General features: G+C 47.6%; 1 protein-coding gene across 1 annotated transcript in view; it reads left to right on the top strand.

Annotated features, from left to right (window-relative positions):
* The first annotated feature begins 3,836 nt into the window (after positions 1 to 3,836).
* The window catches only part of C4QH1orf115 (chromosome 4q C1orf115 homolog), a 95,308-nt gene continuing 77,987 nt past the window's right edge, over positions 3,837 to 21,157 (top strand). The window contains exon 1 of the mRNA XM_069608597.1: positions 3,837 to 4,843. Coding sequence (XP_069464698.1) covers positions 4,487 to 4,843 — 357 coding nt within the window. The 5' untranslated portion in view covers positions 3,837 to 4,486. The remainder of the gene's footprint in view (positions 4,844 to 21,157) is intronic.

The following is a 21,157-nucleotide window of genomic DNA, read 5'->3' on the forward strand; positions in this document are numbered from 1 at the left end:
CAGTGCCAATAAAATCCCCTGAATGCAAAGGTCGGAATGCCAATATATCTGCCCATGTTTTCTAAAAACCCCACATTCATGCAATGATTTTTATGTTCGCCATTATTCTTTCTATGCCACTTCCTGTTGCTTAGTTTAGATTAGCTAGAAATGTGTCTTGTGTTCACCCGACCTTCACCTCGGAGATGAGCCCAGCTGACCCACGTGCCGTCTGATCGACTTGGACACAGCAGCCAATTATAGCCTGGCATCACCTATAGAGCAGGCTGTGCCATGTGGGCCGACCAATTTAGACTGTCATTTTGTACTGTATATCGTCACATCATCCGTGACAACAACTTGATTTATAATATGCTGGCCGTGTATTGTTTGGCAGAGCACTCTCGGGCAGCAGAGTTCTTTGCTTGCTTATTTTATATTCTATATGCAACGCGTTTATCTTTGCAACTTATCTCCTGGTCTCATTGCCCAACCGGGTGTGTGCATTATTTTGTTCTATTGGATATTGGGTGCTTTTTGTAGGTGCCCGCCTTCATTTGTGTACTGGGTGACACACATCAATTTATGTTTCCCCAACCACGGAGCTCCCCAATCCGAAGGCCCAGTCGAAAGCGCTCACATTACCAGCCGAAATGTCTATGGTCAAGGACCAACTAGAACTCCTCAACGTCCAATCGAGTTCCACACTATCCATAGTGACATAGACCAAGGATTGGTCAAGACATACGCTTGACGAAAAACGAACAATGAACGGTTCAAATGTCTAATTGCATTAAGATTTGCTATGATTTCAAGATATATTTGTCACTGTTTTACAAATGCACTTCACAAATGTTTTCCATTACATTTTGATATTTAAATGTCTTATCAACTGTAGTTTGCTTGAGAAAGTACCAAAAGCATATTCCCTAGAGATGCACGATAACTATATCGAGAAACAAAACAAACTGTAAGAAAAGAAAAAAGCAAAAAGAAATAAAATAGCTTGTAAAGACCATATGAAGGATCACAAAGTGTTGCGAATTCTTCCATACATAACCATTCTAGGAAGGTAACTGGAATTCAAGTACCACATAAACACTTGACTTAAAACTATGCAAGAATGATCCATGTTGTAAACTAATAGGGCAGACCACTCTTTGTTCAATTTCAATTGAACAACCCACAGTCCATGGCTCATTAGGGTTACCATTCAGTTTTACACCTGCACTTAAGGAGGGATGGCAGTGAGTAAAAGAGAGTTCTTGAACCTGGGATTGTCTTGCCTTTGTACATTACAACATTTACAAGGCCTTTGCTAGAACAGTGCGACCTTCCCCTGCCCCCCAGAACAGCACTATACTGATCTGCCAATGCCCGACCCCAAATCTCCAAAACCTAGGCCAAACTGTTCTTACTTTGGTCGGCACCCACCCTATGCCTGCACCAAACCTGCCACCCATGGGGGCTCTACATCCTAGGCCCAACTACCCGAGCTGCTCTGTCAAGCATGAAATAGGGTCAGTCAGTTACAGATTCAAGTTGTGAGGTGTTCACTCCGCTTTCCATTAATTGGAAGTTGATAAACTGAGCAACAATTGGAATATTACAATTAAGATCAGCGCACATTGAAGGCAGCATCGCCTTTTCTAATCACGCCCTTCTTGTAGCATGGCGGTGCAGCGTTTTGGGATGCAGAGCAGCTGGCCAAAGAGGAGTGTACAGGATGTTTTGGTGCCGAGCAGCGTGATGACATCATAACCTGCTGCTCCCACTAGGTGACTTAAGTCTGAGATTGTGGGTCTCGAGCCAGGACCTACATTTTATTTATTTATATAGCGCTGCAGCCCGCAGGCATCAGAGCGCATTCCATGTAGACAAAGGGAATGGTGAATGGGACAACGTATAAAGGGGTACAGGGTGTTGCTCCCGCTTACAGTTATGCCAGAGAACCGAGAACCCTGCACCCCGAAGGGCAGAGTGCGCTGCTGCTCTTGGAAATAAAACTAAAGAGAAATGCCAGAGGGAGCAGGCGAGAGGGATGTGGAGAGCGGCCTGAAAGTCAGGAGTACGTTATTGGAAGCAGAGGAGGAAGAACGGATAAGAATAGTTATGGGGGATGAAAAGGTAAAGAACTTAAATACAGGGAGCAAAGGAATGAAAGGAGAAAAAAATGAGTGAACCAAAATGTGGGAATGCAGAGAAAGGTGAAAAGGAAGAAAGAGGGGGAGAAAATTAAATAGGGAGAGAGCACGAGTGAAGTAAGTGAATACAGAAGGTGGAGAAAAGATCAGAGGAAAACAGGGAATGGAAAGTAGAACAAAAGGAAAGCTGAGTGCAATAAAAAGAACTGAGCAGAGAATTAGAAAAGGGTAGAGTTGGAGGTGTGACACTGAAACTGGAAGGAGGAAAGGTGAGAGTCTATGGGGCAGAGGGAAACCGGGAGGGGTCAAGATGACAGCAGCAAGGACTGAGGACCAGGTGAGTGACAGACCTGGGGAAATAGAATACAGGGCCGTATTCCAACCCACAATACACCACCCTGATTCTCAAACACGGTCTGATGAACTGCAATCTCTTCAATATAAAATGTGACTGTCACCCTCAGGGCGTGGTCCCCGGTACACGGCAGTGAGCGGTGAGTGTGGTGGGATCTACCTGGACAATGATCCATCGCTGGGTCAGGAATGGCTCTGCACAAGTGATTTTACTACTCCTTCCCACATGATATTCGGGCCTGTGGGTGCTATGCCTGCTGGCATGCTTGTGCCCAAGGCAAGAGGGACACACTCGGCATGGGCATTGTGTTGGGGAGTGGCTACGTGCCGTGCGTGGTTTGAGCTTTGATTGGTTATAGTTTAAGGAAGGCGGCAAGCAGACTGTGTTGCCATATGCACTTTGTCATGGTCAGACCATTGTTACATGTTCGTCTTTAGGCCACGTCCATCAAGTCTTAGATCACACCCGTCATGCAAGCCACGCCCCCAAATGAGCAACCCCCCCCCCCCCTCTCAATTTCTTACCCCACTTAAAGCGCTGGGAATTCCTCATATAAATAATCCTTACTACCATTTAACCTGCTGCAAAGTTTCCCAGATTTTCTTGGAATCGCCCCCACACATGGACATAAAGAAGCCCCGCCAGTCGGCATCGCGAGTGGACCGTCGCCTTCTCTTCACCCAGTTATAATACTTGTTCTTGCACGCTGTGATGGACTTCAATTTGTCACAATGATTCTAGGGATTATTTTTAATACATCTTACTTCCTGCCTGACTCGTCTTTTTTCTATGTCCATCTCTCCATCATATGTATCCACCTGATGTCTATTTTGGAGCCCTTTATAGCAACCTCCAATCACCAGGGCCGTCTGTACTAACCTTGAGATCCATGCCACGATATATTGTCATTTTTTAGGAATCGATTTTAAGCTACAGCAGCAAAGGATGATGAAATATGTTAAAAGAAAAATCACACAGTAAAAAACTTGTAAAACTAAATGTCTTTGGAAGAATTTTTGAGGGCCTTTTTGCAACCGTTGAAGATTTTTTTAGAGTGTCCATTAACAACCTTTTATTGGCTTAAACCTACAGTTAGGTTGTATAATGTCACCTTTGTAATACATCCCAAAAGCTTAGTAAAATACAGGTTTACTCAAAGCAGTTTGGCCAGTTAACCCTTACTTGTTTGTGGCCCCTCCTCTTTGTGACCCCTGGCCACCGCACGCCCCCTCGGTAACCTCTTGAGGCGCCACTTGACCACCAAGAATTGAAACGGTGTGCACTGCTACAAGAAGAGCTGACTGGCTGCGGAACTGGGAAGGGAAAGGAAGCAGCGACCTTGATCCAAAAGCAGGGGGAGGAAATAACTTGGCCCGATGCTTTGAGGTTCTGTAAACACTGGCTAGTAAAGCCCCTCCTGTCTGGCACTCGGGACACTGGGCCCAGCCGGATGGCGTTTGTGGTCTCAGGGTGGCAATGATTACATCAGATGAGTGGAAGGTGCGACAAGGGGTCCCCGACACCCATTACAGCTTGTCTCCACCTGCGGGTGATAGCCAGAACAATGGGCAACACAGCTGAGCAAATCTCGGACCCTGCCCGCTTAATTGGCACGTGATTGCCAAGGCCAGAAGTTATTTGCAATGTACGCACCTTAATTATTAGCAATGATTTACCAAGACGCACTGCCTTTGAAAGGAGTTTGGCATTGAAAGAAGCCGGGTTTACTCCCTGCGGAGAAGGTACATTCAGATATACCTCAGGGAGGCAGAGGGCCGGCGGGCAGCCTCGCAGAACAATAGTAGCCGGCCGCTGCCGGGACGTGCTGTTGACTTTGCGAGCAGAGCAACTCCCCTGGTTTTCCTTCCTCCGCTGCAGTTCCTGCGCGCTGCTGCCAGGGGCCAGGCTGACACCGAGCAGAAGCAGCAGCACACAGCCAAAGGGGCCCGGCTCCCGCACAACCTCCACTGGCGTTGCACGGCGGAGGCCGAGCTCGCACCCCGAAAACATGAGGCTGAAGAAGAAAGCCAGGTATCCCCGCCAGCGGCCCGGCGAGGACCAGGCCTCCATCCTCGCGGAGGAGCACCCCATGGGCGGCCGAGCGGAGAGCGGCGACAGGAGCACCTCGCAGCAGGTGCAGGGGCGTGACCCTGCGGCGGCCCCGGGCCCCGAGCGGACGCCAGGGGCCCAGCCGCAGCCCAGGGAGGAGGGCCGCCCAGGGAAGAACAAGAAACCCAGCTCCAAGAAGGTCCACCTCGCCCCCCTGCCGGACAGGTATGAGCCGCTGGTGGAAGGCGGGGGCGAGCAGGAGCGCAAAGAAGAGAAGAAGTACAAGAGAAAGCAGAAGGCGAGGAAATATGCGAAGGTACGTGCAACTATCGTGCCACACACATGTATGTGTAATATGCGAAGGTACGTGCAACTATCGTGCCACACACATGTATGTGTAATATGCGAAGGTACGTGCAACTATCGTGCCACACACATGTATGTGTAATATGCGAAGGTACGTGCAACTATCGTGCCACACACATGTATGTGTAAGCATGCACTATGCGCCCAGCGGAACGTGGCCATGTCAAGGCCGACTTCTGTGCATTTGCCAAGCCGCGGCTTAGTACTGTATCGGGTCCGCTTGGGCCAGCTAGCTCTGGTTTCAATCTTTGCATTCTGATACTTGTAGTTTTACATCCGAGTGTGGATGAACGCTGGCTCAAGCTCGACCAGTTGCAACGCATTTCTACTGCTCCCAGCTGGGAAAGGTTGGGTTTCGGGCATTGAAATCGGATGCCTTATTTTTAGCCGATAAAAAGAACGAAATGAATGTCAGTGTTATTACAAAATATTGCAACTTGAACAAGAACTAGTTAAACCAAAGTCGCGTCATTGCGACCCATTTTCAAGATGTCGCTGGTCGGATAGCACAGCGAGTATAGCGCTCACTCTGGCACCCGTGCCGAGCCTGCTCACGCAGGTTCGAATCCCAGCAGGGCTAAACTCCGCCTTTCATCCTTTCGGGGTCGATAAAGGAGCACCTCACATTTACACTCCTTTAAAGTATAAACTAAACATACAAACTAGAGGTGTTTTGGAACTTGTCGGCTCACCTAGTATATAATCGGCAACATTTTGAAAGGTTTTTGCGTCTATCGGCCGGCTGTGGCCATTTCTAGAGAATTCAGGGAGGCATTTTAGCAGATGGGGAGGGTGGTTGGAGGAGGCACCACGGAGAGAGGGGGGCAGAATGTATTGCAGAGCGCAGCAATGCCTCCCGGACATCACATGAATGGCGACGTTATATCACGCCTGTCTTTGAAAATGCATGTGCACCCATGGGTCCGCGTGCCGGTCCCTGCCCACATGCCATATCTAGACCGAGAATAGAAACAAAGTCACAAAGGCGGAGCTTCTCTGCTGCTCTATCCGACTTTGCTGCACACCGTTTTCCAGGTACTTTGGAGTATTTTCCCTAATATTTATTCTGCATTTTTCCGCTTCAAGCGCTGCACCAATAGTTACTTTAACGCCCAATGCTACTGAATTTATGAAGCTGGAAACAGTACTGGAAATGGGCAAAAGGTACTGGTGGACCTCCCATCGTCACCGCTTTGTGCACATTTTGGGCACAGCCCTGGTTAACGTCTCCAGGACAATTACTAACAGCTGCGAAGTTGCCCTGTGTCCTGCGTGACACCTCCAGTCAGGGCAGTTTCTAGACAATATTATTATTATTATTTTTGTGTGTGGATATTTGTAAGGCGCCTATGCAACAAATGGTGTTTCAAGGCGCCACAAGACAAAAAAAAGGGGGGAGGGAACAAGGGAGAACGATAATAACGGTCCTACTAGGCTTAATGACATTCAGATCTTGCAAGGGCAGTAAGAAGAAGTGCGAAGGAGGGGGGTTTGGGGGGGCGGTCTCTGCAAAGTGCTTGGGTGGGAAGGGAAATGCAGGGTAAAGAGGAGAGAGTGCAACTGAAAGGGTGGAGGAGGGGGCAGAGAGCCACAGGGGCTAGGCGAGTGTTAAGGGGAGGCCGGAAGGGAAAGTACCAAGGATTGCACGGGGGTCAGGGTCCACATGTTAAAGTTTGAGGAGGTGGGTCGACTGGGTGGGGGTCCTGGTGCCCAGTAGAACTGAGAACCAGGCAGCCAGTCACTGTGGCAGACGGGCGTGTTAGCAGGGGAGTAGGGAAGGAAGAAGAGAATAGGAGGTTCTTGAGGAGCTTCCGGTAGCTAAGGAGGTCCGGCTCAAGCCTAAAATGAGCAAGGAGACAATTTCAGAGGGAGGCTCATGCGGAGGAGAGAGATCTAGCCCCCCCCCACTATCGGCTTAGAGAAGCGTCTGATCTGCAGAGAGTTGGAGCTACAAGACCGAAGGGCTCTAGCAGGGAGGTATTTAGAGAGACACAGTTGGATGTAGCGGAGTCCCAGGCCCAGACAGCCTTGTGGATGATGCAGAGGGTCTTGAACTTGATCCTAGCAACAACTGGGAGCCAGTGGGGAGATGTTAGGACTCGAAAGATGCGGTCCCTGGGCTTGAGACCAAGGCTAAGTCTTGCAGTCCTATTCTGGATTAGTTGAAGGGGCAAAGGGAGGATAAAGGAAGATTGAGGAAGAGGTTGTTGCAGTAGTCCAGCCTAGAGAGGACCAGAGCTCTGGAGACATTGTGGTTCTAGGGGAAGGTGAAGAAAGGGAGAATGCCTCTGAGGAGGTGCAGCTGATAGTGGGCCTTTTTGTCAAGGCCCACGATGTAAGGAGAGGGAGGAGTCGAAGATGACACCAAGGTTTTTTGCCTCACAAGAGGGTGATTGGGAGGGGAACCATAGAGGGCAGCCAGAGGGTAGGAGGGAATTAGGGAGCTGGGGTCCCAATGAGAAGTATCCAAGTCTTACTGGCATTAAGGCAGAGATCATTGGCAGCACCCAATGCCTGAATAGTAGTCAGACAGTCGGGGATGAGAGAGGAGGAAGAGGAAGCTGGAAGGGGAGCTGCATGTCGTCTGCATACCACTGGAAGTGAGGAGATCAGGTGGGCCAGAGGGGCAAGGTGGATGTTAAGGGATGCTGCAGGTGAAGTGTTCAGGGAGAGAAAAGGTCCCAGTTGAACCTGGGAAGGGTGGTTGGAGAGGAATGAGGTCAACCAGTCCAGTGCCGGGCTGGTGATGCCAAGGGTGTCACTTAGCCGGTTTTTCAGGGTGGCATGTTTGACCACATTGAAGGCAGAGGAAATATTCAGAAGGATAAGAATGGACGGAGAATCGGAATCAAGATTTGAGAGCAAGTCCTCACGGGTGTTCAGTAAAGCAGTTTCCATGCCTCTGGCTGCTCTGAAGCCAGACTGGTGGGCGTGGAGACAACCAACAGATTCAGTGCGTTATATCATTTGGGAGATGACCAGCTTCTCCAGGAGTTTGCCCAGGAAGGGGGTAATGGATATAGGGCAGTAGTTAGCCGGGAAGGAGGGTTCAGCAGAGGGCTTTTTGAGGAGAGGATGCACAAGGGAGTGCTTGAGGGGTAGCAGGAAGGGGCGAGTGGCAAAGGAGTGATTGCAGAAATTGGCCATGGCTGGCGCAAGGGAGGCAATGCTGTCCTTGATAGTTCTGGAGGAGCACCTGTTTGGAGGAGACTTTCATGGAGAGGACTTGTCTAGAGACCTCATCAGGTGATATGGGTGAAAAAGAGGAGAGTAGAAGGGGATAGGGGGGCCAAGGTATACTGGGGGGAGGGAGGGGAGTTAGAGGAGAGTGAGGACAGGATGTCTTGAGTTTTGATTAAGAAGTGGGAGGCCAGTGAAGTACAGAGGGTCATGGATGGTGGGGGAGAAATGGAGACTGCAGTAGGATTGGCGAGTTCCTTGCATATTTTAAACTGTTTGCATGTGTTGTTTGTGGCCCCAGAGATGCAGGCTTGGATATGGGCCCTCTTCTTTGAGCAGAGTCTGTATTGCCTTTGGAGCAGGCGACAGGCCAGTCTGTCAGAGGATGTGCCTGATGCCTGTCACTTCTGCTCAGCAACTCTTATACCAGGTGTTGCGCTTGGAGCAGGCTTCGTGTGGATCGTCATGACGGGGGCAGGGATGTGCGGGGTGTTGGTGATGGAGAGGTGAAGATTAGCAAGGGCAGAGTCAGTGTGGGAGTACGTGGCAGGAGTGGGAGGGGGAATACTAGTGGCGGCAAAAGCAGCAACTGACACTCGCTTCATTGGTCGAATGACAGAGAAGGAGACTGGCAGTGCAGGCAGAGTCTTAGCCGGGGGACCTAAGCGATCCAGGTGAGAGGACAGGAGAGCATGGTCAGACCAGGAAAGGGGAGGGGTGTAGTGAGAGGGTTGGAGATGTCTGCTGAGATGAGAGCATCCAAGGTATGTCTGGCTGAGTGCATCGGACCAGAAGGATGAATGGTGAGGGAAAGAAAGTCACAGAGGCTGCCGAAGAGTCCAGTGGCCGAATCAGGACAGTCAAGGTGAATGTTGTGTGGAAGTCTCAGAGGAGGAGAAGCTTGGAGGTGGAGGCAAGAAGAGGTGAGGTCAGACCACTCCAAGAGGGAAACCGGACCAGGGGTCGTGTAGATGGTGATAACAAGAGGGTTGGAGAGACACCAAGCCTGCAGACTAGGCATTTGAAGGAAGGGTAGGTCTGAGTGGGAATGATAGTAGCAGGGACGCATTCAGGGAAGATCAAGGCCACTCCGCCTCCAGACCGGTTAGGCCTGGTTTTAGAGAGGATCTTGTAAGCCTCAGTGAGGAGTGTTCCAAAAGCAGTGACAGGGCTGGCATTGAACCACGTCTCGGTGAGAGCGAGAACCTCAAGGTCAAAGTCTTCAAGAAGCAGACAGATATCAGAGGAGTGTTTAACAGCAGAACGAGAGTTGAGGGTAGCTAGTGGATGCTCTTTGCCACCTTTGAAGGTCTTCCGGGGAAGGGTACAGGGATGTGGTATGCCCATCGGGGGTGGGGATGGGGTAAGAGGGATGGCAGATGGAGAAGTGGCAGGAGAAGGAAAAAAGTTGACGAAAGAAGGAAGACGCCCATCAAGAAGGAGGTGGGACCGAGAGCCCTGAACATGACAGTGCCATTCTGATAGATATTAATGATGCACCTAGAGAATGAGAAGTATGCCAAGAGTACTTCCCATCTGGTGCCACCATTAATGGGCATCGAAGAGAAAGGGGAGAGGACAGAGTCCATAGGTCGGGAGAGGGAGCGACAAAGAGGACGTCTGTGACAGTCTGCCTGGAGGAAGCATTGACGTAGGTGTCCTCGATGGGCAGGTCTGGATTGGAGACCAGGAGATCTTTTTCAAACTTTTTTTCTTCAGAGTTCAAGATAGAGGAGCAGTTAGAGTAAATAGGAGAGATGGATAACACCATGGAGGCAGAGAACAGAGATGGAAAGGGTGAGAGAGAGAGAGAGAGAGACTGAGAAACTGCATGATGCACAACAAACTCATCAGGCGGCCTAGCAGCAAGATAGTTGCAGAAAAATCTGGTGCACGAGTCGTCCCAGGTCGTCGAAAACAGGGTGGGTAGCTTGATGCCTGGATAGTTTCCACTTATGATGCTTGAGGTAGCAGGGCCTCGCAGGTTTTCCGAAGTGGTGTGCACCATTAGGAGCCCTCCACCATTTGGGCACCTAGCTGTGCCTGCGGCCAGCCAGGGTACTCCCAGGGTGAAACCCATTTTACGCCAGCCCCCCTCGTTGCTCCTCTACTGCTACCACGCAGTGCACTCCCTCTCCCAAATAATGTAATCATTGCAATTTAAATACCTTTTAATGGACTTGTACGTAAAATTAATAAGTTGACAACCAATGTATGCAGCAATATTTTATACAAGAATTAATTTTGTAGCTCAGGTTTTTGTTCATTATCTAAATGAAGGGCTCTCTCCTAGAAGGTGCTTCCGCAAAAGTGTTTTGCTGCCACCGTAATCTATTTTTTGAACAATTTTGCTCTCAATTGAAAGTGTCGCAAAAGCCAATAGCTCTCTTCAGTTGGTGAATATAGTACTCGGAGGCTGTTCCGAATGCTCGAATGTTTGGGCGGAAGAATGGAAGATGGGTGTGAAATAAAGGGAAAGGGTTAGATGGTGGTGAAAAAGACAAAGCTATATTAAGTAAAGTAGGTCATGAAGAATTCCTTGAAACTACTTCAAAGTGCTACAGGGGAAGAACGCAGAAGTAGTAGTGCTATGAGGTGAAGCAGTCATATTGTCGTATGATCTGCGTACCAAGAAAAAGTATACCAATACTTGCCAAATGGTGCGAGTACAAGAGCCTTTACCTGCTATACGGCGAGAGTACCTGACTCCAGGGTGGCAATATCTACAAAATGGCATGTATACTAGGCATGTGATGGCAACAGCTATCTACTTGTGAGTTCCTGGGTATATCCTGTTAACCTCTGGCAAATAGTTGCTTGGCGGATCCGGATGGAGAGCTCCTGTGCAACATGGTTTTGGGAATGGGGCAATGCCATGCAACACGTTTGAAACCCTGGTGGCACCGACTAGACCCTTCATCATTCTGAGGGCGATGAATCCAGTAGCATCAGTGGGTAATAACACTGGTTAATACCGAGCTTAGAAGTGGTCCATATACATGAAGCACTATGACAATCACAATTATAATTATATGATGCAAGTACAGTGCCAACATATTGAAATGCCTTGTCAATTGTGCAAGTTGCTGTTGTCTGATGGCACAAGCTGGCCATTTGTATAAATACCTGGCAATGATGTGAGTTTCTTACTGTTTGATGGCAAAACCTGTCATGTGTTTTAAATGAATCTATCCTATCAAAAAATGCTATCTTGGACATGCAATTGTAACAATAGTCAAAGCGTGAATGGGCACGGTGTAAGGGTGCAGAAGAACGAGACCAACATAAAGGCGGCATGATGGCTGGCAAACACTTTTATTTTTTTTGAAAAGAGAGAAGAAAGGCAGAACTTTCCTTATTTCTATAGGGGATCTGTCAGAATGTCCGTTTAACTTAAATGCCCACCTTCCTGTGTCAAAATCCCTAATTCAGTCCCTCACACATATAACTAAAGTAGATGAGGCTAAAGTGTTCCTTGCGCAGGAGAATGGCTCCCTTTTCCTGGGTTGCGATTGAAGTTCACTTCAGGAACTTCAATAATTCTTACCAGGGGGAATGCCTCCCTTCCCCTGATGGAAAGGTTCTTTTAACACTTTGTAGTCAAAGGCCAAGGGGAATTACTCCCTTCCCCTGGCTGGAAGCTTGTCCTTGCTTCCTTCCCTTGATATCAGGAGGAGGACTTCTTATTCCTGATGCTTCATATTACGTGCCAGTCACAGTAGACCCAGGGCGAATGACTCCCTTCCCCTGGAAATTCCATTGTCTCCTCTATTCAATACCATATAAAGTTCCAACTGTGCTTGGGTCCCAAACCCAGGTTGTTCTTTGAGTTGGCAGACCTGGTACACTAACCTGCCAAGTACTGCCACTCGTGTCTCTCTCTGAACTTGGGTCCATGACCCGGGTTTCTCGGATCGTCAGTGGTTTTTTCTTTCACTGACATGAGGAAGATTTCGTCTGATGTACAAATCTGCTACTTTACTGTTGGGGTCCTCGACCCGTCTCTTATGGTTGGTGGTTATGGCTCTACCACTGATACAAGGAAGATTTCCTCTGATGCACAAATAGTCCTCTTGATTCTTGGGGTCCCTGACCCTTCTCAGGTGGTCAGTGGTTATGACTCCACCACTGTCACAAGGAAGATGTCCTTGAATATACAAAAAGTCTTATTGACACTTGGGGTCCCTGACCCTTCTCTCAATGTTCATGTCATAGGAATTACACCAGGGACCAAGCAGAGACCTCATGTCCCTGCTGGCAGACCCACGTCTCCCATTACCTTGTAGGGGCTTGGGGCACATCTCCGGACCTCACTGGGACTAAAAGTGATGTCTTGTTGGCTTTGCTGGTTTTGCCCATTGCTCGGGTGGGTCAGCGTCCTTCTACTGACTACGGTCTCAATGCTTGCCAAAGACTCGCCTGTCCGACTTCTCAAGGCAGTGTTACCGTTCCTCTCAGCGGCCAGAGCGGTGCGCAGCCTTTCTCCTCTGGGGTCAGATGGGGCTTTTCTCTCTTTTCCACCAGTGTGCTCGGGGTCTCGGGATTCCAACTTCCTGCATCTCGCAGCATCTATGCTCTGTATGGCTTACCAGCCGTGCTCTCTTTCAGTTATACTTCTTCATTTTGTTGTGTTCAAATGTTCATTTCCTGGCGGGAGACTAGACTGTTGCTCTCGGTTCTGGAGACTGATTGTCCTGTCAGTGTGACACTACTTCGTCATAGTACCTTCAGGTGAATCTCTACTTGATAACAGTACATAGGATTACTCTCTACAAAGAGGTTCTTGAAGGAAGGAGTGGTTAGAGTGTTTGGGGGTGTGTTGATGTTACAAGGGTTGCACCCTTGATGGTCGTATTCATCCCTGGGGGGGCACCCTCCCCATGAGATCCTCCTGCATTATACCACCCCAGGGGGACTATCGGGTAGCACCCTCAACTCCCTGGCCTCATGGGAAGGCCCCCCCCGCCCCCTCGGGGAGGAGTGACGACATCAAGTGATTCATCACAATGGGCATGTGATCTCAACATCTATAGTAGCAAGAAAGAGAACCTTTTCAATAGAAACGTGAAAACATTCGGCTTTGTCAATAATTGTTGCTGCAATTATTGTTTTCTACCTTTTGCACATACATGTTTCACAGTAAACAAAAACGCACACCATCAAACAAAGTAATACCCTTAAGTGCAATCCCCTCTCACTTTAACCTTCTATTTTTCCAACTCCTGCCCCTTTTGCTAAAACTTAAAGGGCAGCAACAAACCTAATGTGTACAAATAGTTTTTTTCCATACTTACTCAAACTTTTTTTTTTTTTTTTTATTTTTTTATCTCCCAGTAAAGAGCATAGTTTGGCAAGGTGACTCGAGTGATCTTGGAATGTGTTTCTAGTCCTGTGCTTTTGTGTAACGGATCAATGCATTCTGGGAGCTGTATTATTTTGTTTCAACTCGATTAACATACCAGAAGACAATGATTTTCAAAAGAAACCACAGTGGTGTTCAGGTGACATGGGGTCACTCATTTGATTACCCTAAAACACCCCACAAGCAAGAAAATAAATGAGCCCAGTCGCCTGCTATAAGACCATAAAGGAATGCCAATTCACCCCTCCTCATATTACACCTTCCTTTGGCCCTTTACTTTAGCCCCCCCACTCCTGCCTTCCCGACTGCCTACTCCTGAAGGCTCTCTCTCGCCCTTGGTTTAAGCCAGGAAAAAAACAACCCTTTTAGTCCAGCATAACCTCCCCACCTTTCATTCTGGCATACAGCAATTATCACACCGTTTAAGCATGATTAGTTTCACAAACAGATGAGGAAGGATAGCTCAGGGGCAATGCGTCTGGCTTCAAAAGCAAGACAGTGCAGCGCAACACTGGTTTGAATCCCGATACCACGCTTAGAAACCACTCGCTTGTATTAAGCGTGTTATAAAAGAACAATTATTATTATAATGATTATAAAAGGGATGCTAATTTGGGAGGTGGGAGACTTCATAAAAAAACTCTGAGCAGAGTATTTAGCCATTGGCTGCATTATGGGAGATTGATGGATGTGGGCAGGGCAGACTTTTTGTGGTTCCCTGCCTCTGTCCGGGGTCCTTGCTTGCAGTGACTAATGTTCTTGAATGTGAAGGGTCCCTCCTCTTCCTGGTTAGGAGTTGAAGAAGCTGCCTGGTCTGCCCCTTGCCCCCACTGTGCCCAGACCATTGCCCGCCCTAGAAACGGGACTGCCTTGAGCCAGTCCTTTTTATTTCCATTTCATGCTGGGAAGTATAGGCCCACGCTTGTAATGGAGAAACATGAAACTACACTTCCCACCATGCAATGGGACATGTTTGGCTCGAAATGGAAATCATGTCGATATACACCAAACCTTGGCCTTCAATGGAGGAGAACAGCCTCGCGCTCCCATGGGCTTGCACGCACGCAGCATTTATTGCACAGCAGACTAAGATGGCTTCTGTCAGGTGACTACACAAGACCACTCTGCAAGAACTGTTTAACATCCCTTGCCGCCTCCCCGAGAGCCAGTCACATGCCCGCCATCTCCATGCCCATGGGAAACATGCATCGAGCAAATTGCTTTCCGCGAATTCCACAGGAGATTACTTGCATTCTTGCGTGTCATAAAGCTAACTTGCGTCAACCTCTGACAGGGCTGCAAACCTTTGAACCTTGAATGCAGCCGGAGTTCAGTAGATTGCCTCCATCTTTGGAGATGTGAGTGGCTTGCGGGGCTGGAAGAAGATATGGGAGGCCCTATTTCAAAATAATGTTTGGGGGCCCCTTTAGCTACAGTTGGGGGGGGGGGAAACCTGTCTGGGTAGTATAAGGTTTTTAAATGCAAAGAAAGCAGTGGATCCATGCGAATAATAATATTGCAGGGTCAGTTAGTGCAGTTGGGAACCCTGCAGCACTTATTCTGGACTACAGTATACACTATACAAGTTTCGGAGGGGGAAAGGAAGGTCCCATGGAAATGTTGCACAGTTCATGGCAGAAACAGTAGCTGCTGGGAATGCACACATCTTGGGTAATAACATAGTACAATGTCCGTCAAGTTGTACCTCCAGCACTGCTACAACTACTGCACGCATTGAAACTCCAGTTGTGGGAGTGGCTCTTAGCCCTTCGAATGTCCTCTCAGGCTTCGATGTTTCTGCCATTTCAGCCCAAACTCCCCAAGATCAGAGTTTGGCACAAGTGGGGCTGTATCCCATGTCCACTTATTGCAACAGACCCGCATGCACATCAGAGTTCGTCAGGGGTCTGTGAAGGTGCCAGCCGAAGAGACTGCCACTCAATCTGTGGGGGAACTCTCAGCTGGAGGCCAGGGCAAGCAGAGCCATGTCCAATTGCCCATGTTTGAGGAAAAAGGATGTTTCTCACCGTAGCACGCCCACTGCACCTCCCACCCTTCCACTCCATGGCCTCTGATTTCGCAGATGGAAATGATGGGGGTGATAATTAATATCAGGATGTTGGCTACACCCCTATTCTTGTAAGAAGATACTGGGTAAAGTCTTTAAGGCTATGAGCACTGATTCTGGGTCCAACCCCAGCAGTGGCCCAGAGGGAGATTTGGAGGAACAAACTCCGCTTGAATGGGCATCTACCACCACCACAACCTCTGCAATGGTTCAGAGTTTAGAAATCTCATCTCAAAGCACTTGCTCTGTGTACACTGTCGCTTCAGCACCTCTGATCCAGAGGTGGCAGTAGTGTAGTCAATCATTTACCACCTACCAGACATCACAGAAGCCATCAGCAGCACGCACTCACAAAGTAGTGATAGGGAAACAATGTCTATTATGTGCCATCCCAGCTTTAGTGAGTCACTTGAGCGGAGCCAGAAATATCGTAACCATCCACGTGTACACCTGCTGAACGCTGAATTGGCAATCATGATAGCAGGTGACCTTCTGCCATACGACTTTGTTGAAAACGAAGGTTTCAGAGCGCTGATGGCAAGTGCTGATTTCTGCTAGCAAATTCCCAACCAGACTTACTTTTTACACAAGGCTGTACCTGTGTTGTGTGGTGCAGCTGTTTTTGTGGTGAGAAAGGCCTTGGACAAGTGAGAGGTCGGGAAAGTCCGCTCCACTCTGGGTATATGAACAAGCGAGCACATCACCGATTACATGGCTGTAATAGTGCACTGGGTCACCTTTTTGCTTCTAGTGGCAAGCAAAGGAAGTCATCGGAGCAGCTGCACGCTCTCCATCAGCAAGCCATTTTGTAGGCATTGGTAGTAGGCACCCGGAGCAGACATCATCGATAAAGTGGAGCAGGTGGTGGCAGAGTGACTAACTCCCCTGAAATCACCACCGGGCTTTGTGGCAGCAGACAGTGGCTCTACAATGTCATCGCTGCACTAAGGGTGGGGTACACATTGCATGTGAAATGCTTTGCACATGTTTTCCACCTTGTGGTGCCACGTTTTGTAAGCGATTTCTCCCGTGCCCTTGATGTGCTTGTTGTGACGCACAAGATCTGCTGTCATTTCATTTGGTCGTATACTGCCAGAAATGCTTCGAGTCCGTTCTAGGTGCAATACAAACTCCCACATCACCATCTAAAAATGTCTGTTCCAACCAGCTGTGTGACTAAGAAGGTTGCGTATTGGATGTCACCTATTTCACCCCAACTCAGGGGCAGCTTAGGCGCAATGTCTGCTGTTTCCTATCTCCCTTTGAGTAAGCCACACAGTGTTGGAGCCAAAGCTTTGGCACTGAGTGAAGAACCTCCATTGATCTACTTGTTAGAAATGTACTTGTCCAAAAGAGTAACAAACATGATTATCCAGGCTAGTCCGCCATTGCAAATCTGATGAGAGAACTGCTGGAAATCTTTCAGAAGGATCCACATTTAATATGCATGAAAGAAAACATTGAGTATCTTTTGGCATTATTCCTTGACCCCTGTTTTAGGGTTAAAGTGCTTACATTCTAGACTGTGGGCAGTAGGATATGTGACACATTGTGGGTTTCAGTCAGTTCTCCCCAGAGGGGAGCTCTTCTTTGTGAGCCTAGGGAGGTGAGCACGCTATGCAATTTTCCTCCTAGGGGTGGTGGACAGCGGGACCTCACAGGGCGAGACTTTCCCTCACGGACCCCCCATTTCACAGATGAACTCTCTAAAGTCTTTTTTTTTTTGGGACCTACAGTAACATCAAGGCTTCAGAAAACTTGCCTGCCGTACACCGCTCCTTTTCAGTGGGTCAGAAAGTGTTAGTTCCATTACCCACTTCCCACCAGGAAATGCTATAGATTACCCACTTCCCACCAGGAAATGCTGTAGAAATGGGTGGGACCCTATGACATTCTAGAAAAAAAGGTCCCTGTAATTACACAACCAGACAGGAGGCAGAAAACTCTGTTGTATCCCATCAACGTGTTAAATGAGTGGAGGGTAGATCCCAACGTAAACCCCTCAATAAACGATGCCCACCTTACTTACGGAAATGTGTCAAGAGAATAATCTCATTTTGGCAGAATTAACCCTTGACCAAAAGCAAGACATTAGCGAACTTGTAGATCAGTTCACTGATGTCTTCCACAACCAAACTTGGAGGGTTAAAGATTGTGTACATACCATTGGAACTCCACAAGGGAAGGTGGTAACCTTAAAACCCTAAATGATTCCTGAATTTTGAAAAGTAATAATCCTCCGGGAAGTGTAAAAGATGGTAGAGGCTGACATCACAAGCCGTTGGAGAGTCCGTGGTCTTTGCCAATAGTCTTGGTGGCAGAACCTGATCAATCCTGGAGGTTTTGCCTCATTTTTTAGAAAACTGAATTCCATCTCTGTTTGATAACTATCCAAGGACTAAAATCGTTGACTTAATAGACAAGCTATCTGAAGCCCGATACATCTCTTCGATTGATCTTACCAAAGGCTATTGGCAAGTCCCTTTAAATCCTCCTGATGGGGAGAAAACTGATTTTTCCACTCCTCTGGTGTTTTTTCGATATAAGGTGCTACCTTTCGGGTTACATGGCACACCCGTCACTTTCCAGCGCTGATGGACCAAGTGTTGCAACCCATTGCCCATTTTGGCGGAGCATACCTCGAGCATACCTCGATGGCATCTTAATTCATAGCGAAACCTGGAAAGAACATCTCTCGTCTATATGAGATAGTCAGAGCAGATAGGCCAGCCTTCCTGTCCTCCCTATTTGCTAATCTGAAAAAATATCTGGCGCAGTCCGCCATTAGATACATAGGATTCTTAATGGACAACAGACTAGTGCAACCACAAATAGAAAAAGTCAAAGCTTTTAGCTGACCCACCCACCAAAGACCAAAAGAGAGCTCAGAGACTTCTTAGGACCTACAGGGTAATCCCATAGGCTTATCCCCAATTATTCTACCATCCCTTCCTGTTTAACAGACAAACTTAAGAATGCTGAGCCCCAAAAGTTGGGTTAAAGACCAAGATAGCTCTGATGCATTAAAAACCATTTTATATAGTTCACCTTTTCCTGATTTCATTAAGGAGTTTATCCTTCAAACAGAGGCTGCTAAGGTGGGTTTCGGAGCCGTTCTCTCTCAGGAATATGAGGGGATAATTATAATTCTAGAACACCCTGTCTTTTATATCAGCAAAATACTCTTTCCAAGAGAACAGAACTATGCTACATTTTAGTTAAACGCTGTAGCCATTAAGTGGACGATAACATACTTGAAGAACTATATAACAGGTCGAAGGTTTTGATTAATAACGGAACATTTCCCCATACGTGGTTAAGCCTCAGGAAAGTTTCAAACAATTGAATAATGCGATGGTTACTCATTTTTCAACCTTATTGTTTCACTGTTGAGTACAGAAAGGGAAAAGAGCAAGGACACTTTGATTTTCTTAGCACTTTTCCAATCTGTGAAAAAGGGGGAGCCAAACTCATAAGGGAAAAGTATGTGATGAATTGTGGGATTCAGTCACTTCTCCCCAGAGGGGAGCCCTTGCAAAAGAGGCTAGGGAGGTGAGCCTGCTACACAAGAGACTCCACTCTTGGGGACAAGGATTCCCATCCCACAGAGGAACTTCCTAAGGCCCTTTCTTTGGGACCTACAGTAACACCAGGGCTTCAGAAAACACTTGAAGACCAAGCCACTGTTTGTTATTGTACCATAGAACCCAAGACTGAAACGGAAGAAATATATGATAAAACTACCAAGGTGAAGACTGAGCGTGTAATACCGATCGGTCAGTGGTGGAAAATCAGAAATACTGTCACGAGAGAAAGTGAACAAGTCATGAAGTCTTCAACTAAAGGAGAAAAGGACTGTAATGCTCTGCTGGGGAAGACCCAGCAATAAAAAGGGAAGAAGGACTCTTGTCTGGGAGATGTGAGACCCGGGAGTTTCAAATCTGCAGTGTCGTGGAAGCTGACCGAAACGGGGAGATACTCCGTTGGGAGGAAGCAACCAACTGGTGTAGGTGAGAAGTGCCTAAGGACCAGAAGACCAAAGAGAACCGGGGAAGAAAACCCAAAGAGAAGAGCTAGTCATGAGTGATGGCGTGACCTGCGAGAGGTGGACTGTCTAATCTGGCAATGACAGCAAAACCGCTGAAACACAGGCCCCACAAAGGGCATGAAATTCGAAGCTGTCCCGGCCCAAAGTAAATTCCCTATCCTGCATGCACGACCGGAGACGCATGCATACCTGTTGGAAGTAAGGTAACTGGGATGGTGAGAGCCCCGGCAGGAGGAAATACAGGAATGAAGAGTACTGTCAGTCGGGCTAAATATCAAGAAGAGTGACACTCATTCAAAGACTCAGCCTACTCATCCCAGTGAATGGCCCAGTACAAAGAAAGGTGAAACCCATCCAACTCGTCTCAGCATTATTAGAGAGACTCAAGAAACTGAGAATCATTACGGAGGTTTATTTTCTTGTCTTAATACACAAAGTGGTCAAGAGACTAAGAATAATCATGGAGTCTCCCATACAGACCCCAAAGAGAGACTTTCAGAGAGACCTAGGCCAGGAACACTGAAGAAAAGAAGTTTTCAAAGGGAAGAGAAAGAACTGGAGACCAGATAAATTGATCTACTGAGGCCGCGGAAGCCTATCCAGGAGAAGGGAGTAATTCCCCTGGGCTTTTGTTGTTGTCTTAGTGGAAGGGTCAGTGTAGTTTAGTTTTTGGACGGAGGACATACTGTGTTTACTTTGGACTGTGCACCTGACGACCAGCTCCCTAGTTAGTTTTGTTAGGCAGGGAAACCCTTGAATTAGGTATAGCGAGTCCTTTTTCACTTATTATTTCAATAAAAGCTATTAAGAATGACAAAAACGTGTCTGTTGCCTTCTTCTCATCTACCACAGATGACACATGTAAAAGACATGGTTTGTTTATGGAAGACAGCACTTGAGAGGTGTTTGCAAGTTCACTTGCTTGCAGAGAGAATCTCAAAGGAAAGGCAAAAACAACTGCACATCCCAACAGCCGGTTACAAGTTTATCTTGATGTGATAGTACCCTCTCCACTTTAATTGCCAGGTGTAGAGTCAACCCATGTAGGGTGTGCAACTCTAACACATGCTCCACCATGGAACCCTGTTCCAGATTCTGCATTCTTCGATTTGTCTGGACCTCCTAGAACAGGAAGAAGTTGTGGGCCTACAGCTACATGGATGTTGGATGTATATTTCAGCACTGATCCAGTGCAGTATTGGTTCTCCAAACTTGCCAATGTACCAATTGACATACTAAGCTGCCCGCAGGAGACTGTGCAGTCAGAGCATGTTCTTAGTGCTGCTTTTGTTATTCTCTGATTATAGGAGAAGCCCATCTGTAGCTCATGTAGAACTCATGCTCATTAAAAAGAATGAGCATTTGTCTATTTTGGTAAGATATTGTTGATTTCACAAGCATAGAGTCTGTATCCACAAGGTCAGAAGCAGATTCTAATTGAGTCGGAGAATGACCTGTGTTGCTGTGGGCAGGGCAGCCTGGCAGTGGAGTGGGGTGGTGACGGCTACTGTTTTTTCCATTGATATCATAATTTCATTGTATTATGGGTGTGATTCATGGTGATGATTGATTACAATTTTAGTGATGCATCTGCCCAGAGTGTGAA

This window comes from Ambystoma mexicanum, chromosome 4q (genome assembly GCF_040938575.1).
Source record: "Ambystoma mexicanum isolate Mex_15411 chromosome 4q, UKY_AmexF1_1, whole genome shotgun sequence".
Lineage (NCBI taxonomy): Eukaryota > Metazoa > Chordata > Amphibia > Caudata > Ambystomatidae > Ambystoma > Ambystoma mexicanum.